Genomic DNA, 21,983 nt, shown 5'->3' on the forward strand with positions numbered 1-21,983 from the left:
GCATGTTATATTAAAGTCATATAGCCAATTGACCAGAGCAGGTTTGGAATGGCATTCGATACCACGTGTCCTCGACAATTGTTGTTTATTGCATTATAAACATGTTACTTGAGGTCATAGTAAAACTCTTAAAAAAAATAAGCGTCCTTGTGCAAAAGGACATTCATTAAATTAAATAACGCAGCTGGGCACTTTTAATAACACACACACAAAAAATAACAAAATTGCAATTTTAATTTATGAAAAGGGGGCACTTTTCCGCAAAATTGCCGAACGGGACAGGTGTCCCCCCAGCCCATTTCTGTCCCGGCTATGGTGGTGCAAAAGTGACACCTCTCAAGGAGCAAATGTTTCGACAATAAATTTATGTAATCATACACAATCACGACCGCGATCCACCGTCCTTGTTTTTATCCACCTACCGGAAATATGTCACCAACAATGTAGATCGTGACCTTTGACCAAATATCGCGACTTTGATCCGGTTTCACAGTACCCTGGAGATAAAGAAAACAGCGTCTCCTTTTTTCTTTTTTTTTGACATCATCACCATAAAATATTGATTCCATTTGTAATTCCGATCATCCAATCCAGACAGGCCTTAGGGACGGTAGTATAGAATTGCAGAGACGCTGACTACAACTCTCCTCCTCCGTACTGTCGTCGACCAGGGCGGAATGAAGGCAGTCCGTTGGTAGTTTGCTCCTGCTGCATGTAGATAGTAGTCTAGATCTGTGTGGATTGGTTCACCATTATTCTCATAAACCGGCGACCATTTTTCAAGACTTTCTTGTGGTCTCTCAGCTTCAGACTGTGACAAGGCGAAGTCCATGCAAGGCGCTGTTGTCATCATGAGGCAGCGACGACAACGGACCACCACGGTCTGGTTACAGCTGGCAGTGGTGCTCTTGATTGGTCTCGTGTCCTTTACTAGTGCCCAAGAAGAACTTGGATCTGGCGATTATGATGATTCAGTTAGTGTCAGCCAATCTGGATCATCGTCTGTTGGTAAGTTAGAGAACAACTCGCCATTTGTATGTGTGTATACACATCATGGGGTTGGGGGCGGGGCGGGGGGGGGGGTCAGGAAAGGTCGAGGGGGCGGGTGCCCTATTGCCCCTTCTTCAGAATATCTTTGACACTAAAAATCAGCGGCAAATGTATCATTTTGCTCAAAATATGCCAGATAGTTGATTTTGTTTTCTCTTTGTCTTTGACTCCTTTATCTTCGACCGCCGAGTCCTTACGGACTGTTATATCCATAGTTATTTCGTTGTCTACCTGTCAGTGTCTCCCGCTACCCACCCCTCCCCTTCCCCTCCCCTCCCCCTTCCCCTCCCCCTTGATCTTATAGTTTGTAACAAGTAATCAATCAAACTAGATCGGGGTTTTGATTTATTATAAAATAAAAGTAAATAGCATATTATCATTTTATTTACTACAATGTTTGTATTTCACATTTCCGAGATCTTCTGAGCCAAGTTATCATAACGTTGCAGACCCCCGTATACGAGACAAAACAGATTATTCCGCTGTTGAGAGGGCGACTTTTGTGCAACAGCGAAGTAAATCATTAGAAGTTTTGGGTCCATGAAAAATAAAAATCTTGCTTAACCTTCGTGGTAAATGAACCGCGGCAAAGTTGTTTTCTCGTGGTTAGTAGGCTATAGTATAGTAATAGGCTATATTTAATAGGGGGTGTCAATTCAATAAACACTGTAAACAAAGTTTATAACATACTTTGTAAATATTTTAATGTTGCCCGTATAGTCTTGTCGGTCATCACGTGACAATTTTGAAGCAAAACAATTCCGTTCATTTTGTCTCCGTAAAATATGCTAGATTCTTAATGCAAGACCTGCCATTATATGTCTATACAGGAAGTTGTTTTGCCATAACACAACTCCCTGGTCTATACATACAGGCACTTTCTGCTCAGCCTTATCCACTGTGTAGTATAATACGCTGTCAACTAGACCAGGTAGTTCCATAACAACTCCCTGACTAGACCATTGTAATATTGCAGCTAAAAACAAAATTCGCCACTGACTTTTCAGAACCACATCGGTCAGTTTATTAGCCAGCGTTTCATTGCGCGCCAAAAAATTGTAATGTGTACTTTTCTCAGGATTTCGTCTGTCTAAACAGGGGGTTCAATCTTACCACGAATACATAATATTAGTTTACTAACTGCCAGCATCATCACGATTGCTAATTTTTCGAAATAGATACAAAATAGATTAAATTATTTTGTAATCCAATTTTTTTGCCATAGTTTATACTACGCGTTAGTAGCGTGCGCAAACGGCACTTACATGAGCCACTATGTCAGTGAGGGGTAAAACGTTAAGCTGGAAGAATTTTCTCACATTCAATGACAATGGCTCCATTGGAGGGTATCCCCCCCAGGAGCAGAGCCCTGGTGGGGGTAAACGGGACGACCACCCCGGAAGCTTGAAGTAGTTTCAGCCTACTGTTTGCCAGTGGCGTAACGATGAGCCTGGGGCCCCGGCTCCTGGCCCAAAGGGGCCCCCTACCAGGAGGTCCAAGCAAGCGCGTCCGCAGAAATGTTGGCAAGGGGGATTAGAGGGGGGGGGGGGGATTAGTAGGTCATGTAGGTGCAACACACTACTTGATAATATCTAAGCTAAGCGCCACCATCTGTTCGCGCGGAGCGTACCATGATTTTTTTTAGCCAAAAAAAAAAACTCCTAGATCGTCGGAAAAGACACTTCCCGTGCGTTTCAAGTTGCATTTACACATCGGTTATTTTGAGATCTCATGTCTTAGGATTTTGACTTTCAATAATTTCAGTAATGCATCAGTATAGCAGGGGGGCCCCTTTTGGTTGGGGCCCCCGGCTCAGCACGGTCAGGGCCCGTAGGAGTTACGCTTACTGCTGCTTGCTCTCTCCGTCTTAGCTATATATATATATATATATATATATATATATATATCTATATATATATATATATATATATATATATATATATATATATATATATATATCTATATATATATATATATATATATATATATATCTATATATATATATATCTATATATATCTATATCTATATATATATATATATATATATATATATATATATATATATATATATATATATATATATATATATATCTCTTTTGTAAGATGAGCAGTTGACCCATATTGCTCAGTTAATCGTTTTCCATATATCCGGACAACACCGTGATAACACTGTAACATCAATGCGAAACTACATTAACACTGTTTATCATAATCGGATAATACAGTGCCAGGAATCAAAAACTGGAAGCCTAAATCCGTGATATCATCACGCCAATCCTACCGACCATATACCCTGGATGCAGACCAGGTGCCCTGGATGCAGCTAATGCTTTCGCTATAAACTGACCGAAAACAAGATTGAACAGCGCTGCAGATTTCAAGAACTATAGGGTCGCGAAATTCAAACTTCTACCGTTTAAAAGTCTTTCCTTGAAGCGGTATGACGCAAGGCGTACCTATAAGAAAAGGGGTAAATTTAAAGGAGATTATCTATTGAACACTGAAAATATATTAGAAAACGAACGATTTTTTAATTTTTTAATTAAGTTTTACCACAATATAGCTTTCATGTTTTCAGTAACTTATCAGTGTCGTATACAGCTATCGAGGGACAGAAACACTCCACATCTTTTTTTATAATTTTGTAATTCCAAGCTAAATATGTTTATTTTATTATTTGTTCATTTGTCTGTGATATATCCGTTTGTAAGGCAACAGATGTCGCATGACATTTAACGTTCACGGTTATTTTTAATGTTGTTAATAGAATTATACAACTTAAAGATATGATACAAAAAATGTAAACCGCAAAATATAATTTTCCGGAGTTGTTGTTTTAATACGGGTACAGTATGTGTAGTGGGGGCGGTCAACCTGTTTCTTTCACGTTTAATAACAATTAGTTTGTACAGCTGCACCTCGAATATACTTTGTTTGTGAATGCTTTACCAGACATTTAATACCATACCTTGCGTCTTTAACCCATGAAACATACTTTGGAGACAATACATCCATCCTGCAGAGCTGCAAAGAATTTCGCTTGGAGGGTACGAGGGAGGGGGAGGGGGTTCATGAACCTGTATGGAAGGGTCAGAGGCGAATCAAGGACTTCATAAAAGAGTGTGACCATGGTTTTTTTTTAAGCCGACTCCGATCTTAGGGTGTGTGGGATGCCTCTCCCAGAAGCAGTGGCGGAGCTAGGGGTATTGGTCAGGGGGGGCAAGAATAATCTGTAGGGGCGCTTTCGACACTATCTAAGCGGAGCGCCACTACAGGTTGGCGCGGAGCGTACAGAAAATATTTGAGTAAAGATACTCCCTAGATCGCAGGAAATGACCCTTTCGGGCCTTGCTAATTTGCAGATAAATGAAGAATAAATATAGGTGTCGTCGCCATTTTGTCAGAAAATTACACCAACAGAATATGACAAATGTCAATAGGTAGATGAGAGCGTAATAAAAAGTCAATAATAGCGAATAAGTAAAATGTAGTAAAAAGCTGAAAAGGGCGCCCGCAGTCCGTCAGGGGGGGGGGGGGGATTCGGCACTGCCCAGAAGTCAAATGGTACCTTCTGAGGCATATATTTAGACTATAAATTAGGTTTGTAATTAGTTCTAGTGAAAATGTTTTGTGCGAAGTTGAAAAGGGGGAGGGGAGGGGATGGGGGAGGGGGTTAGCGTACATCTGAAATAGTGGTGTAATACTTCTCCGACTGAAGGTAAAAAAAAATCCACCGACTGAACTATTTTTTCGCAACACTGACGATGAAGGTGGGAAGGGGGGGGGGGGTGAAATGCGCACGTCCCTGATGCAGTGACCTATATTTAGTCGTTAATATAACGACAGCGGAGTTCGCGAAATCTGAAGGAGTTTGAGGATGGAGGAGTCAAAACAGAGGTACAGTAGTCAGGTCGGAGAACATGGGGGATTATTGGACCACCGGGCTCCTTTTCAACTCCTCTTTTCCCCTGAAGGTTAATATGAATATGAGAATACAACTTGTCTTTATCCTATAGCCCTAATTTCCATGTCCCTGCATATTTTTGTAAATGACCACAAGCCCAGTGGCCGTAGCCTCCCACACCCTCTCAGTAGGGTAGTGTAGTGTGGTAGTATGGGGGACGGGTGTGCATGGGGAGGGGAGGGCAAAACGAGTCATACTACACTTTGGAATTTGCACACGTATTCGCTTAATTTTGCTTAATGTTGAGGTGAGTGAGGTATGGCTTTTAGACTAGAATAGGATAGAATAGGATAGAAAAGGATAGAATAGAATAAAATAGAACAGTCGGAACTCTATGTAGGCCTATAGAGAGGAACGTATTTGAGCGAACCAAAAAGAAACTAAAGACAGAGGACAGCATGACTTGAATGTTCCTGATACAGTAGCTATAACACTAGGTTACTATATAGTACCGATTTACGGTAAACTGAGAGAATGCTCTGTTTAGCTCACGTCAATATGTTACAAGCTTTGGAAAATATTGCTCTCTGAAGGCTATGGATGTCACCGAGACGACGCCAAATGATTGCTGAACAACGTAGTTTGAAGCCGTTTATTTTGCACACGTGGTTCAACACGACCATGTGTGAAAAAGAAATCATAAATAAAAAAAAACCCAATAAAGAATAACGCTCATAGTGTGGTGCAAACTTGCAATATTATTTTTATCAGTGTGACCAGTTTAGCATACCCTATCATTTCTGTATATAAATTATAAATTAGAGTAACATGTAGTTCGGCGTGTATGTTTTTCCATTTTGCTGAAGTTAGTCCGTCGAGTTAGTAAAAACAATAATGTTCGCATGAAAATTTGAGAACTGAAGGCCAGCGATTAGGTCTCCTATGGTCGTGTAAATCTCCCCACCTCATCTCACCTCAACCTAAATATCCTCCCACCCACACCCCACCACCTACCCCGCCCTTACCAAGCCGCCCTTGTTCCCGTCGTTTCAAATTGCTAGGCAAGATTCCTCAATGGATAGCAACATTTTTCATCAATACTGTCTCGACTGTGGTTTTCCTCTTAAAAGCGTATCACTGTTAGGCCTATTTTTTATGTAGGCTATGGTGTCACGGAAAAAGAAGTAGTACGCAGGTCGGCAGATGTAACTGTAAGGATTATTTTAACTGTATTACTAATCTAGTGACCAAAAGTAAACATTGGAAAGGAAACGAACGTGGAACTCGGTGGCTTAATTTCAGTAGGACTCTTCAGTGGCAGAAATAACACGCATGCACAAAGGAGGTCATGAAGTATAAATGAATGATCACTACTCGTATAGCCAACCATGTTTGGTTTACTTGCCGTGGGCAGGCAAGTAACCTATGCAGTCAAGGTGGCGTGTGTGCGTGGATATGTGTGGGTGTCTGTTTGTGTATATGTGACACTTCCTTGTATACACATATCGTCTGAGACGTACCACATATCGTCAGGGGCGTACCACATATCGTCTGGGGCGTACCACATATCGTCTGGGGCGTACCACATATCGTCAGGGGCGTACAGCATATCGTCAGGGGCGTATCACATATCGTCAGGGGTAGTCAAGAGTCAGACCTGACCCGGAGACACTTATAAGAATGATGCCCTCTGTTTGGAGTCTTCGTTTTCCCTTAATATCTATTTTTGAAAACCCGGCGGAATATATTACCCATTTTATTTTGTGTGTCGTCACATGAAAGAAACATTGAGTTTCATTGTCATCAAAGTTGAACTTGCTCCATTGACGTGTTGACCCTCAATGTCTTTTGGAAACCATGTGCGAAAGCGTTGGTAGGCCAATTGCATTGTTTTTGTACTGTGGATCAGTGCGGGTACTTATATATGACATTGTAACATAAACATACGGTTACATGTCAACAGTATCTTGTTAATGTTTTGACGGTACATAACAAAATGTCAGGAAATAATGTGCTTCCTGTTATTTGTGAAGATCCCCCCACCCCCAAAGATTGGTGATAACAAAACCTATAAAAATAGTCGCAGCTGACGTTACAAGTTTTTGGTGGGAGTGAGGACGGTGTAAAGGGGGGTGGGGGGTATGGCAGAGGAGCTGGGGGAGGGCAGAGGGACTAGCTGTAAGTACACTGCTGTGACTCATCGTTAGCCTTGGGAATAGGATGATGTTTTTAACAGATAAACAATTACGAAGGGTTTGTGTTTAAATTTAAAACAGACAAGGAGATAAATTATATCAATGCGAAGGGGGGGGGGGGCTGGAAGGGGAGTGAAATACGGTTGAAGACCTTCGAGGGAAGGATGTCTTATTGTCTTTATAGGAAGGAAGATGGAATTCCCTTCTTCCACATTAGAATTTTATTTCAGTATGTTCCACGAAACTGTAACATCATATTGTTGCCCAAAATAATAATTATAAATATATATTTATATAGGCTATATTAAAAAATCCCTTCCGAAAGGTACTGAAGTTTCAGACATCGTAGAGTGTACAGTGTGTTAAAGTAATTAGATATTGACTGCAGCATGCTTTGTGAAACCGAAGCATGGACGGGCGTTCCAGCATACTTGGGGACAATACTGGTGGCTTTTATAGTGAGAGGGTGAGCAGGATTCAAATCAAACCCTGACTGATTTTGGTAAAGGCCTGAACCTTTATGGCGCGACCAGAGGCGAATAAAGGGTTTTATTAAATAGGGGGTTTCCTTGGGTCAATTTTGAAGGGATTTGATCATCACAACCAGCACATATCTCACTTTACAACATAAAAGTTATGGCTGTTGTACTTGTTTCTCTTTGGTATCAACAGTGAACCGTTTTGGCGCAGTGGTTTACTTTTGATGTTTTCTTTCACCTTCTTGGGTGAGGGGAGTGTGGGGGGGGGGAGGAGGAGGGGTTACCATTACGAGAATTAGACAGTGTTTTCATATTACTTTCTACATGTGGTGGTGGGAGCACAGAGAAACTTCCTCCCATTCCTTCCCCCTCCCTCTATCTCCCTCCCTCTCCTTCCCTCCCCTCCCCTCTCCACCCCTATCCCTCATCGCTACACAATGGTTACCTTAATTAAAGGTTGTGTTTTGTGATTTCTTTACAGGTGATATTGGTGACAGGAATCCTTGTTCTTTTCGTGGTAATTTTTTACAACATAAACAATCAACCCGCCTGGATCCCTGCACGGAGTGTGTCTGTTCAAATGGAACAACAACATGTAATATCGAGTCTTGTCCCTCGGATGCAGGGTGTGATCCAACAGAAATTGTTGTTATTCCCGAAGAATGTTGTCCACAATGTCCCTATAGTGAGTATGCACTCCTATACTGTAGCCTTACATAAATGGCCTTCGTTTAACATAATGTTGTCCACAATGTCCATAGTATGCACTCCTATACTGTAGCCTAACATATATGGTCTTCGTTGAACAATACATGTGTTATCATAGAGGAATGTTGTCCATAGTTTCCCTATAGTGAGTTTAATGATAAACACTATACATATTGTTACCGTTGAACAATACATGTGTTATCATCAAAGGAATGCTGTCAACAGTTTCAATATAGTGAGGTTAATCATTATACACTATACGTATTGTTACCGTTGAACAATACATGTGTAATCATCCAGGAATGTTGTCCACAGTTTCAATATAGTGAGTTTACTCATATACACTATACGTATAGTTACCGTTGAACAATACATGTGTTATCATCCAGGAATGTTGTCCACAGTTTCCCTATAGTGAGTTTAATCATATACTGTACACTATACGTATCGTAACCGTTGAACAGTACATGTGTTATCATCGAGGAATGCTGTCCACAGTTTCCCTTTAGTGAGTATACTTATAGTGTACAGTAGCATACATGTTCGGCCTTCGTTACACATAAAATATTATCCTCGAGGGCTATTGTCCACATTTTCCCTTGAGTAAGTACATTATTGTTATTATTTATAAATTAAAGGTTGTATTGTGTTTGAACTTGTACAGTGAATGATTGAGATGATCGTCCATGTCTCCATGGCAACAAGATGAAAACAAAGTGTCTCTCAAAATATCGTCATCCAAAAAAGAAAAGATACCAACAAAAAACCCATTTAGGTATATCTACAAACAGTAGGCCTATAATTCTTATAACATCTTCTACGCCACATGCTAAAATCTGGCATTTAGTTTGATTTGTTATTTGCTAATGTGGCCAGTTAGTATTTAGGTATCGTGTGGAGGGAGGTGGGGGTGGGGGGGGGGGGTGGTAGGAGACAATATATGTTGTTGTTCGTCAGTTGTTTAAATTCGTTCTGATCATTTTATAATACTCTAGTGATTTTTAATCAAAATGTTTCTGTTGTTGTTGTTTTGTTTGTCAGATATGTACATTTTGGATACACATATCGTTGAAGACGCGCCTATCGATTTTACAATTGGGGAGTCCAAGAGAGTCAAATTTGGTTTAGATATGGAGATTGAAAGGAAGTTAACATCAAGGATTGTCCGTGGTGAAGATCTGTGGAAATTAAGTACGTGGATCAGTCCCAACCAAGATGGATCGGGACCGAGATATTCTTCAACCGATAACGTTTTCGGGGAAAAGGACGCCGCTAAAGAATACTTTAAACCACAGTATCCACCCTGGGAATGGACGAAATTACGTAATACTTTCAGGTTTCGGGGAGGAACGTGTGATGATTTTAAATATTTCTGTGTAGAATTTGGGCAAGGGGACGCACCACGACCGACGTATGACCTCTCGTTCACCATGCAAGCTGTACATGACGAACAAGAACGGTTGATAGACTGCGTACCTCTCGGTACCTGTGTTGGTGGTAAGTTTCTTCTCAACATTTGCAACAAACAAACAGAAAAGAAGAAGAGGGAAGAAGAAAGTTAAGGAAAGGAAAACAAAAGAGAAATCCGACTTTACGGGTTGCGAATATATGCCCCCACAAATTTGGGCCCAAAGAATGCGTTCCAAAATGCATCTGAGGTGGAAATAAAATTTTGGCCCACCCAGCCCAAATACGGTCCCGGAATTCTTTTTTTTTGGGGGGGGGAGGGAAGGGGGGCCAGATAGTCAGATAAAAAAAAATGTAGGCCTACAAGTACCAGCTATTAACCTGCAACAACTGTATACCTAGTTTGGTTAAAAGGCTAACTTAAGGTTGCTGAGTTATTGCAATCATAAGAAATGCTCGGTTTGATCTCATAACCTCATTAACGTTAACATTACGGTCCTCGCCAAAATCGATATGCCTGCACGTGCACCTTCTCACTATAATACATCTACATAGCAAATACGGCCACTATTCATGTCTTCGTTGGTGAGTTACCGCGGACCCAAGCAAGTGTCACACACGCACACACACACGCATACCCGATAGTATAGGTTTCTTTGCTTCCAAGCAACATTGCTTGCTCCTGTTTTTTTTTTTTCAGAGGGGAGGGGGAGGTAAAAAAGGGGGTAGACCTAGGTGAGCAAGGAACTAAAACTGTACCGTAAAACTTCTAACTGCAAGCTGGTAAATTGAAGGACAACTTATCTGACCGAGGGAGTGTTCTGTAAGGCATGCTGGTGAGGGTTGTAAATGGTTGCCAAGGATATTTGGTCGTTCAGTTGCTCTCCTCGCTACGGTGGCTTAATAGGCACATGGGGGGGGGGGGCGATAAATGTCCCCAAATCTCAAAATGTTGACGTTTAATCTCAAAATATTGACATTTTATCTCAAAATGTTGACATTTTATCTCAAAATTGTGACATAATCTCAATTGTTTTCTTTCCTCTGTCCCTATAAAGCCACCGTATCTCGCCACTCGCTCTCTGTGAGAATGAATCTTACCCTCAACATAAACATGTAGAAAAAGAAACCACTCACCTTGTACACAGAATGTTCATAAATTATTAATTGACAGGTTTGCAAAGATACAATGTACGGAATTGGAGATTGAAAATATACCGTCGAATTAGTCTCGATTTTAAATGATACATCACAAATTATTTCATTCTAGAACATTTTGACAGTTCTATAACGGTTTTATAATTACGGCTTTAACGTGTTGATGTTTGTATGTTGTATTTTTTTTCAATTAATTGCGCTAGTTATTAAATCTTTCGCCCCAACTTTCAGTACTCTTAATATTCATATTTTACGTCATGTTATTTGATTAATATTATTTCATCTATTATGTGATGTTTAACTATTACTTCTATTATTATTTCATCAATTACGTGATTTGACATCGTTACTATCGTTCTTTCCTCTCTTTTTTCGTGATAATTATTGCTATATATATATATATATATATATATATATATATATATATATATATATATATCGTCTATTACGTCATGGATCGTCACTATTGTTATTTCTTCTATTACGTCACGTTTCATCAACACTATTGTTTTATCGTCTTTTACCACGTCATGTTTCGTCATCACTTTTGTTATTTCATCTGTCACGTCATGTTTCGTCACCACTATTGTTATTTCTTCTATTACGTCATGTTTCACCAAGAACACTGTTGTTCTTATCGTCTATTACGTCATGAATCATCAGAACTAATTTTATTACACTTAGTAGGTCATTTTGTTATTCATGTCTTACTCATATCACGTGTTTTGTCCGTTTGTCCTGTATATGTTCTTTGAAAGGTCACCTTGGATATCATTGTTTGATAAAATAATGAATCTCGTAAAGCTATTGTTTGTTTTTTCTTTGACATTCTTATCGAATGTTCTTTTTGTAATATGGTCTTGATATAACTTTGTTTTCTATATTTATACCTATAGACAAATCCCAGTGTCACCATACACCCACCAAAGCATTAACATCACATGGTTTGGAATCACCCGATACACACAGAGAACACAGTTACTATACTGTAAATCTTCAAGTTTTGTACCAAAGTAAAAAACTGGATCGTGCTATAAATCGGTAGCATGTGCTATTAGGATTACAGTAAGAACTGAGGATATGTGTAACATTCCAACAAATCTATAGTTGCTGGGATTACACATATCCTCAGTTCTTACTATAATCATAATAGCACATGCTATCGATGTATCAGATTTGTCAGCACAATCCAGTTTTTTTCCGTATAGTACCCAAGTTGTAAGATTTACAGTAGTTTACTGTAATCTCTCTGGGAACCGGCTGTTGGAATTGCTTCTCATACATGTGTGAAGTTATTTCTCCGCCAAATCAATCGGACATAAGATGAAATTTGTCAGAAATAAATGATATATATATTTTTTGACATTAAAATAAGAGACTGTCATAATGTATGGATAGTGTTCGTGTGTTGGACATGTGTGTTTTGATCAAGGACAACCTAACACATAAAATATCGATCCTTATCATTGAAAGGTTTTGGGATACAATTTTTATAATCTCAGACCAGACTTGTCGTCATCCGTTTCATTGATTTGATCTTGTTTTGATATCCTTTCTTTATGTTTCCATGTATACATTTACGACGACATCAAAATGAGCACACCGAATGAGCAAACCGTTCTTGTCGACGCTGTTTACCAGACCTGTCTGGACGAATCGAAGGTTAGTTGTATTCTGTGTTGACTCAAGTTCGCCCACGATATTTTTATGACCTTGTTTTCGGGGGGGGGGGGGGGGTGCACGACTGAAAAAAGTACATCCAGTGTTTTTTTATTATCGTTACTAGAATATCAAGATTTTTTTACTTTAAAGTTTCCAGTTTTGAGGGGAAGGTGAGCTGGGGGCGAGGGAGGGGGGCTTTCTTTGGAAGAGGTGACAGTGGTGTGCTCAGTCGAAATGATTTCCTCGAAATAAAGTATCCAAATATTTCCTTTCAGGTACTAAATGACCGATGGAAGTTTAGTATTTTCTGTAGATGTATTCCAACAACTGAGACGCAATAGATAACGAGACATATATACGGCGGCCAAAACCATAGATAAACTGAAGTTCAGTTCCCTCGCAGACGAAGCCAGGAAGGTATAGGCCCAACATGATATTCTATAGGCTACATATACGCAAAGTATAGGCCTATATACTATAGAGGAAAGCAAAATAAGGTAAGTTGTATATTTTTCGTGCATGATATGTATATGTGCCACTTTGAAGCGAACCACGTGTGCACGGAAGTTGCAGTGAAACATTGTCTAGGACGTGAACGGTGATCAGAGTAATCCTCAAAAAAAAAAAAAAATTAAGAGGTAAATCATTTCACAATTTGTAAAGCCGCCTTAAAGCGCTCTCCTTCACTAAGACATTTTACTGAACATGTTTATGTCTCACTAGTTCAAACGTTCAGAAACCTGATCAGGGAAAGTATTTGTCTACTTTGAGAACTTCTGCAGGCACCTTTTGACCGCATATTGAAATACTGACGATATTTCCCATCTTGGCATTTAATTGTCTCTGACGCGGCTGTATACACCCTGCAGGTTCTGTTATGCATGGTGATGTATGTTACGTTTGATGCTTACATCGGCTGTCGAACAGTCAAGGGGGATTGGAAAGTTACAGGGAAAACCTTCAAACAATTAGCCTAGGCTTTAATCCAATTAATAACTTAATCAACCAACCTAACAATTACTCAGTCAAGTAATCAGTGAGTTAATCAATTAGTTAGATAGTCACTCTAGCCAGTCATTGCGTCAGTCACTGTCAGTCAGTCAATCATTCAGTCCGTTCGTCAGTCAGAGAGTCAGTCAGTCACACAGCAAGTCAGTGAGTCAGTCTGTGAGTCAGTTAGTCAGTCAATCAATCAGTCAGCCAATCTGTCAGCTAGTGAGTTAGTCAGTCAGTCAGTCACGTAGTGAGTCCGCCAGTCAATCAATTATTCAGTCATTCGGTCCGTCAGTCAGAAAGTCACCCAGTTAGTAAGTCAGTCAGTCTGTGAGTCAGTCAGTCTGTGAGTCAATCAATCAGTCAGTTAGTGAGTTAGTCAGTCAGTAACTTAGTGAGTCCGTCAGTCAATCAATGATTCAGTCGTTCGGTCCGTAAGTCAGAGAGTCAGTCACCCAGTTAGTCAGTAAGCCATTCATCCAGTCAGCTTAGTGATTCAATCTATCCGTTAGCCAATCCGTCTGTCAAGCAGTGAATCAGCCAGTTACTTAGTGGTTCAGTGAGTCGGTCAGTCTGTCAGTCAGACAGACAGTGATTCAGTCAGTCAGTTAATGAGTGAGTGAGTCAGTCAGTCAGATGGTAAGTGAGTCAGTCAACGATTAGTCAATTATTCAGGTTATCCTGCCGCAGTGAGTCATTCAAGTAACCAAGAGTAGTTCATCTGTACAGTGTTAACTGTCTACTAGTTAGATCTCATGCATAATACGCCCATCCAAACCATGTTTCCTTTATAAAATAGAGTCTTAAATCCTATTCTTATACTTCGAATGATAATTTATTCAAACACGTTTCGCAGTTACCATAGGCGTAGGAGGCGGGGGGGCTGGGGGGCTGCAGCCCCCCAACAATTATTTTGGGTGAAAATTCGGGCAATATGCTGAGAATTTTTCGGGCACCTACTGGAAGAATAATAATATGCAATGTGTTTTTCTGGGGGTTTTTTGGTAAAAATTCGTCAATATGCTGAGAATTATTCGGGCATCTACTGAAAAAATAATAATTTGCAATGTGTTTTTCAATTTTTTGGTGAAAATTCGGGCAATAGGACTATGCTGAGAAGTTTTCGAGCACCTACTGAAAGAATAATAATTTGCAATGTGTTTTTCAAATATTTTGGTGAAAATTCGGGCAATATGCTGAGAATTTTTTCGGGCACCTACTGAAAGAATAATAATTTTTTTTTCAGTTTTTTTGGTGAAAATTTGGGCAATATGCTGAGAATTTTTCGGGCACCTACCAGTGGCAGAGCGTTCATACAGTCAAAGGGGCGATGGCCCCTGACGGATTCAAATGGACTGCTGGCGCCCTTTTCAGCTTTTTACCACTTTTTACTTATTCGCGATTATCGACTTTTTTATTGCGCTCTCAAATACCTATTGACATTTTTCACATTTTGTTGGTGCAATTTTCTGACAAATGGCGATGACACCTATTTATCCTTCATTTATCTGCAAATTAGCAAGGCCCGGAAAGGGTCATTTCCGGTGATCTAGGGAGTATCTTTACTCAAAAATTTCTGTACGCTCCGCGCCAACCTGTGGTGGCGCTCCGCTTAGATAGTGTCAAAAGCACCCCTACAGACCCATTCTCTTCCCCCTGACCAATACCCCTAGCTCCGCCACTGGCACCTACTGAAAAAGAAGAATAATTTGCAATGTGTTTTTCAATGGTTAAACTGATATTATTATCATTATTATTGTAAGGACTTCCCCAATAATTCTAACCAATATAGAAGGGTAATAACACGAAAAATGATTTTATGTTATTGGCAGGTGATGTAGTAACTGATGGATGCCTATGTGATATGCACATTAGCATGTAGAACGCGCGCGGAGCACGCGAAAAAATTGTGGTTATATTTTTCGGGCAAGTCGTTACAGCCCCCCCAAATCAAATGAGGCTCCTACGCCTATGGCAGTTACCTATGGACAATATACTCTTCCGAACCCATAAGTAGGCTACTACTCGGCAACCAACTTTTACGGGAATTATTTGTTAGACATTTTTTAACAGTTCAGAAGAAACGCCTTGGAATTTTTCCTACACCACCCGTGAACTGTGTTTATTTATTTTATTTGGCTTGTCCATTTTTCCCTTCATATTTGACTGATGTTACCTCCTTGTGTCCCGGAAATATGGGATTTTTATGTCGAGTTTATTTATACACATGTCCTATGTTTACAAGAACAAAATCGCTTGATTTAGAAATAAGGATAAACAAAATAACCCAACATATATACACTGGCCTACAAATGGAAAGATGTGTAAATTTTCATGCATTCTCGTGGAAGCTACGCCGAAACGTGTTATAAATGTGTATAAATTTTGTGAACGTAGACTAAATTTTGCAGCCTATATTGCCACTTATAAATGTTTCATCTCAAGTATTTCACGACAAAATATTACATTTTGCCAATATATAGGCCTATATATATATATATATATATATATATATATATATATATATATATAAATATACGTAACATGTATACAACTACCATAGCATAACATACATCAGATTTATGCAGCAGAGCGGAATTCATACTTGTCAGTAACTGATGATATTGGCATGTATATTGGCAAAATATTACATTTTGCCAATATAAAGGCCTATATATATATATATATATATATATATATATATATATATATATATATATATATATATATATATATATATATCACGTAACATGTATACAACTACCATACATTCATAAGATACATCAGATTTATGCATCAAAGCTGAATTCTTACTTGTCAGTAACTGATGAGGATAAGTACCAGCTAAATGCACCTCATTGAAAACAAAATAGAACAAGAAAAACGCCTCATTGAGTTCGCATCGAGCGCTACACTAGAAATCGGCGTTGATCTCACACACACCACAAACAGGAGGTTTCAAATGTTTTTGTTAAAAATAGGTGGCGCTATGCAAGATAAACACGATTGATTTGTGACTAAAAATACAACAGCCAAATTCTCATTATTTTGTTTCCAAGTTGAGGAACTAGAACCTACTGGTGTTTTTTTTGTTGTCAGTTTTGTTTGTTTTTGTTTTCCCTTCCTTCTTTACATGTTTTATTTGAATTTTTTGTAATATTTTGTTGTTGTTCTGTATTTCGGCTCGCATAGCATCGTAGGAAGATGAAAAGCGTAAGGATGTACAGTACTGAAATTGTAGTCGTTATGTTTAAATGGTGCAAAATGACCACTCATATATGTTAATGTTTACTCCTTTTCTCCTATCCACAGATGAAAATTGTAAAGCGAGTCATATCGATGCCAAACGTACCAACCACTTCGTGTAGATACGGGTATATAGAGGCAGGGGAGGGGTATGGTAGTTGTAGATCTTATAAGTTAATCCTCAGGTTAACGGAATCTCCTACTTCTTAACCCTCTCCCCTCCCATTTCCCCTTTATTTTCTGTTGCCTTTATGGCGCGAACGACTTACCGTAAAATCACTGCTACCGCCCATGTCAGCATGTTCATTACAAAAATGTAAACAAAATAGTCTACAGATGCGGCCCGATCAAGATTTTAACGCAGTCCTATACTCATATCATCCACTTTTTACAATTCCACGGAGGAAACTTCTTTAAACACTTGTTTATTCATTGCAATGGAAGGAAATGACACGATTTTGCAAGCTACATCGGTAAGACCGAGAGAACGATACTAGTGCAGGGACCTAAGACAGGCTAGCCACGAAAGTAAAGGTATGCCTAGGCCTAACGGCCGTAAACACAATAGAGAGATTTGATTGGCACATGATCTGTTGGGTGGGGCTTGCAAATTTTGATTGAAGTTTGTAGAATCTACGGACTCGTTAATAAACCTGGCAAATGTTATTCAGCTCACAATTTTTATTTACGACAGATAACTACAATAAAAATAATGATTTTTTGATATGAAAATTGCATAGAATGTTGGTATTTTCACTGAACTTTTAGTGCAGTAACCTGGAAAGGGCGAAGTTTATATTTGGCAAACACACTTACTGAGACTTTAAAGGTGACACAAAAACCCTACATTCGTGTTTGGTTTATTGATAGAGGTTGTTTTGTAGTTGTGATGAACAACTTCCACAAAGAATCGTCCACAAACAGCTTTAAGAGATGTCTTGTCCTTTACCGGAGCTAGACTACATAGTATAAAAGCGTGTCGTATGTGGTTGCCTGTCACTTTATAAATCTGTGATATCATGGTACCAAAATGACTTGGAAAATATTTCATTTTCCCTTTGTACCAGTTTCTTTGTTATTTTCAAATGTTTCAACGCAGCAAATCAGGAGTGCCATTTATGAATCTCTGATACAATAGTCCCACTGCAGGATATATGAAACATTCTCTCTTTGTTATTCTTGTCATACTTTCGAGATATGATATTAACAGTGTTGACACTGAAATCAATACCATCATTAGGTTAAGTTAAAGTGCTAAGCGATGCAAGACCCATCTCTAACCTTTTAAAGAGAACCTAAATTATAAAAAAAAAAATATCGGCCATATTGTTCGACGCCCGGTGCCTACGCGTGCACGGCGGTATCATATAGTTTTATTTAGACTTGTGTGTGAAAAAAAAACGTAAACCGTGATTCCGTTCGATAATGGTTCGGTTTTGCTTCTTCTTTGATGTATTAGTGCAGTGCAGTCAGGTATACACTATACTTGTACTTTCGCCTTACTTGAATAAGGCTGCTCAATTATGGAATAAAACATTTAAAACAATTAGTATGCATATATGGAAATGTGAAAAGAAATTAATCATAATTTATCCAATTAAGTTGTTGGCAGCAAACACGTCCAACCATAGAAATACAATTGCTCGAGTATCGTGAACTTAATATTAAGTCAAACCTATTGTAGTCGAGTTATTGTCTAAATCTTTTTCTTTTGTTATGTTAAGTGTTTTCTTCCTTTCAGCTGTAGACAATGACATAGCTGTGGTATCAGGTGCTGTCTGTGTGTGCACAAGACAACTACTGTGGGTCTAAAAACCATTGAAACATTCCGATCCAGTATATTCTCATTAATTGTAATTAAATATAGAATTTTGCCAAACCGTTCTTTATTACTACTATCAGTCTAGACATTTTTTATCATGAGATATCAATGAAAATCCCATGCCCCGTAGACAGAAATTCTTAGTTGGGATGGGGTGAAGGGGACGGAGGGGGGGGGACAACTTTTATGTCCTGTATCTTGCGTTGAAGCTAATCCAAATATTATGTGTCACCATTCTGCATGGTATATCGTCTGCTATTGTTATTGCTATGAATCATAGCCTATCATTACGCAGATTTTTTAGGCTTACTGCTACTTTGTAGGGACAGTACTTTAACCAGTAATATATAAACAAAATTGGAAAGCATAACTATGGCAGTTTTGGCAAATGGGGGTGGGGGGGGGGGGAGTTGGGGAAACATAAGTCTACATTTAGAAGAGGATACGGACCAGGGCCAATGCTGCCAACTGGCCCGGAGGACACAGTTCATTCCAGGATATCACTAATTGCGTTGAAAAAGGTCTCAAAAGGACTGACACCGTATGAAAGGCCCGGTGTCAATCACTGGTCAACTAGGCATGAAAGTGATGACAACTGTTGAATATATATATATATATATATATATATATATATATATATATATATATACATATATATATATATATGTTACCTCGTTTCGAAGAAGTGTGAGACGTGGTAGATATGTTTCAGTATTTCAGGAAGTTCCTTGACCTTGCCGAGGAAACTATGTTTCCTCTATATGTATTTGCCAACCGCAGTACCGCCGTACTGTACACATATCTACATATATATATATATATATATATATATATATATATATATATATAGTAGATTGCCGCATGTCTACGTACACCATCCTTCTAACAGTTTTCTGAGACTGCTAGCCAGCCAGTCGGTGATCGATTCAATATGTTGATTCGCACACGACCTTATATAACTGAGTCTGATATGTTATAATTAATATGTGCCATGTATAACAGTCATATGTTGTAGTACGATCGAGTAATAGTCTATACAACAGCATGGAAACAATCTACCAGTAATTTAGTAGAATTCCCACTTTGCATGAGCACGAGTACAAGGCTGTAAGCCGCGAGTACCAGTACTTAACGTGTTGTACTATAGTATCTCTATACTAGATTTCAATGTACCCAGAGTAAAATAAACTGGGGTACAAATCTATGAGAATAAATGAGGGTACAGACACGCTGACGTCTGCCTATGCATAAGCGCAATATGTAGATCAAACTGAAAGAGAGGGCAGTAGCTAGCTCCCTGGTCAAAGGACGTGTGGCCACGAACGGTGCTACATGGTCATCCGGGTTCTTCTGGCGACTTTGAATCAAGTTAAAAATTTGCAGAATGATTCTCTCCGCCTGATCGATTCACATGCTAGTATACAATACTAAGTATATACTGTAATACAATACAACACTATTATACTGTAAATTATATAATATTAAATATAATAAATATAATCGTTATCATAATATATCATGGTACCATGTAATACTGTATACAAAAATAAAATTGTAGATAGTTTATAGTTTATTATTATGATACAATATTATTGTATGATACTACGTGAGTCGAGTGGTTGCTAAGGAACACATTCAAGGAGTACTATAAGAGAGGAGTGCTACAACGGAACACGTCACGTGACACTCCATGGTTGTATTGGTACGTGTATATATGGCGCATACCCTCAGTGACGTAGTCGGTCCAGGTTAATGTATACGTCGATGTTATCACGACGTGCTGGTAGCACCAATATGTTAACTCCTCCCATCTAAATCTATGACCAGACGGCATAGCAATAATACCGTTGCATCCGTATGTAAAGCCTATACTACACGTGTGTTTAAATAACTCTGACACCCAAGGAAATAATACATGCATGGGCGTATGCGTTTTTCCTCAAACTGTTCTGTTTTCCGGAAAGAATTTTCGTGTTTTGCAATAAATGACAACCACATTTCTTGTATATAATCCGAAATATAAGGATCTCATTGAAGTTTTAGGATGTTTTGAGATACTTTCAGATTAAAATATCTGTTATTAAAGATTTTTTTGTTTCCTGGGTTCGGTAAGATGGCGTGATGTATTCGGATTAAGAAGTCTTTCAATGTTGTCAAAATATGACGCTAATAATAAATTTGATTCTTTTGTAATCCCCCCAAGTCTGAACTTGTGTGTTTTTCGCTGCTGTAAACTTCCTACCGAAATTCCCAACGTTGTATAAAAACAAAAGTTTAAAGTTTTTAACCCCTCTCTCTCTTCCCTGTTGGTAAAGTCATTCAGATGTAACTGACCAGTCAAGTATAGTTTCAAACACAAGTAGGGGGAGGGGTGGGGGTGGATGAACATTTCCCGAAAAGGCATGTCGTTTAAAGTACAATGTAAAATATCGCCCTCCCCTCCTCCCCACGGAATTTTGTTCTTGATTGAATAATAGAAATATTTAGAAACTCGCTAATGAACGTCCAAATAATTGACTTTTCATTCATAGGCGTATAGCAATAAGCGGTTCAGGTCACAGTTCATTGAACCAGGCTTCTTAAACTCCAGCTCCCCCCCCCCCCCATCCACAATGGTTGGTATTTAAATCTTTAGCAAACCTATCACAACTGCCAGTCACCCAGTTTGGACAATTTTTTTCTGGACTGTACTTTCATGTCCCGCTTTTTCCAAAGCACTGGTATTGTCAGTATGAGCAGTATGAATGTCATATTTCTATCACGTGAAAGTTAAGGAACTGTTTGTACTGTTAGTAATACCGCTTTGAATCACGGTATGGAAGGACAGTATAGAGTGGTAAAAGCATTAGGAAATTGTTCTAACTGGCTGCTGTCAGTTGTGTTATACATGCATTAGTTCAATGATAGCCAACATGCAAAAATATGCAGCCCTTAGCCGGTCTTTTTCATTTCATATGGCTAACTGCTTTTTTTTATGTTTCTGCTTAAAAAATTAACTGCCCAGTTCTATATATTATCGATCATGATTCTCTAATGTTACATTCATGTTTTGTGTCACGTGCTTCTTAGATAATGTGAGGCAGTGGCGGAGCGTCCATACAGTCAGGGTCGGATGCCCCCCCCCCCCCCCCGACGGACTCAAATGGACTGCTGGCGCCCTTTTCAACTTTTCACCATTTTCTACTTATTCGCGATTAATGACTTTTTTATTGCGCTCTCATCTACTTATTGACATTTGTCACATTTTGTTGGCGATGACGCCAATTTATTCTTCGTTTATCTGCAAATTAGCAAGGCCCGGAAAGGGTTATTTCCGGCGATCTAGGGAGTAACTTTACTCAAAAAAATGTCTGTACGCT

General features: G+C 39.0%; 1 protein-coding gene across 1 annotated transcript; it reads left to right on the top strand.

Annotated features, from left to right (window-relative positions):
- The first annotated feature begins 561 nt into the window (after window positions 1-561).
- LOC139964984 (uncharacterized) lies at window positions 562-20,826 on the top strand. The gene is made up of 6 exons (XM_071967108.1): window positions 562-1,008; window positions 8,110-8,313; window positions 9,378-9,833; window positions 11,798-12,563; window positions 12,839-13,060; window positions 16,869-20,826. Exons 1-4 carry the CDS (start codon window positions 831-833, stop codon window positions 11,944-11,946), a joined length of 987 nt encoding a protein of 328 aa, XP_071823209.1. The 5' UTR covers window positions 562-830; the 3' UTR covers window positions 11,947-12,563; window positions 12,839-13,060; window positions 16,869-20,826.
- Window positions 20,827-21,983: the final 1,157 nt, after the last annotated feature.

The sequence above is a fragment of the Apostichopus japonicus genome, chromosome 23 (assembly GCF_037975245.1).
Source record: "Apostichopus japonicus isolate 1M-3 chromosome 23, ASM3797524v1, whole genome shotgun sequence".
Lineage (NCBI taxonomy): Eukaryota > Metazoa > Echinodermata > Holothuroidea > Aspidochirotida > Stichopodidae > Apostichopus > Apostichopus japonicus.

What these genes read in the sequence shown, in the direction of transcription:
- LOC139964984 (XM_071967108.1), top strand. Translation starts at nt 831, where the DNA reads ATGCAAGGCGCTGTTGTCATCATGAGGCAGCGACGACAACGGACCACC. An exon ending in ATCTGGATCATCGTCTGTTG is followed by an intron (nt 1,009 to 8,109) that starts GTAAGTTAGAGA and finishes ATTTCTTTACAG; the next exon opens with GTGATATTGGTGACAGGAAT. An exon ending in TTGTCCACAATGTCCCTATA is followed by an intron (nt 8,314 to 9,377) that starts GTGAGTATGCAC and finishes TTTGTTTGTCAG; the next exon opens with ATATGTACATTTTGGATACA.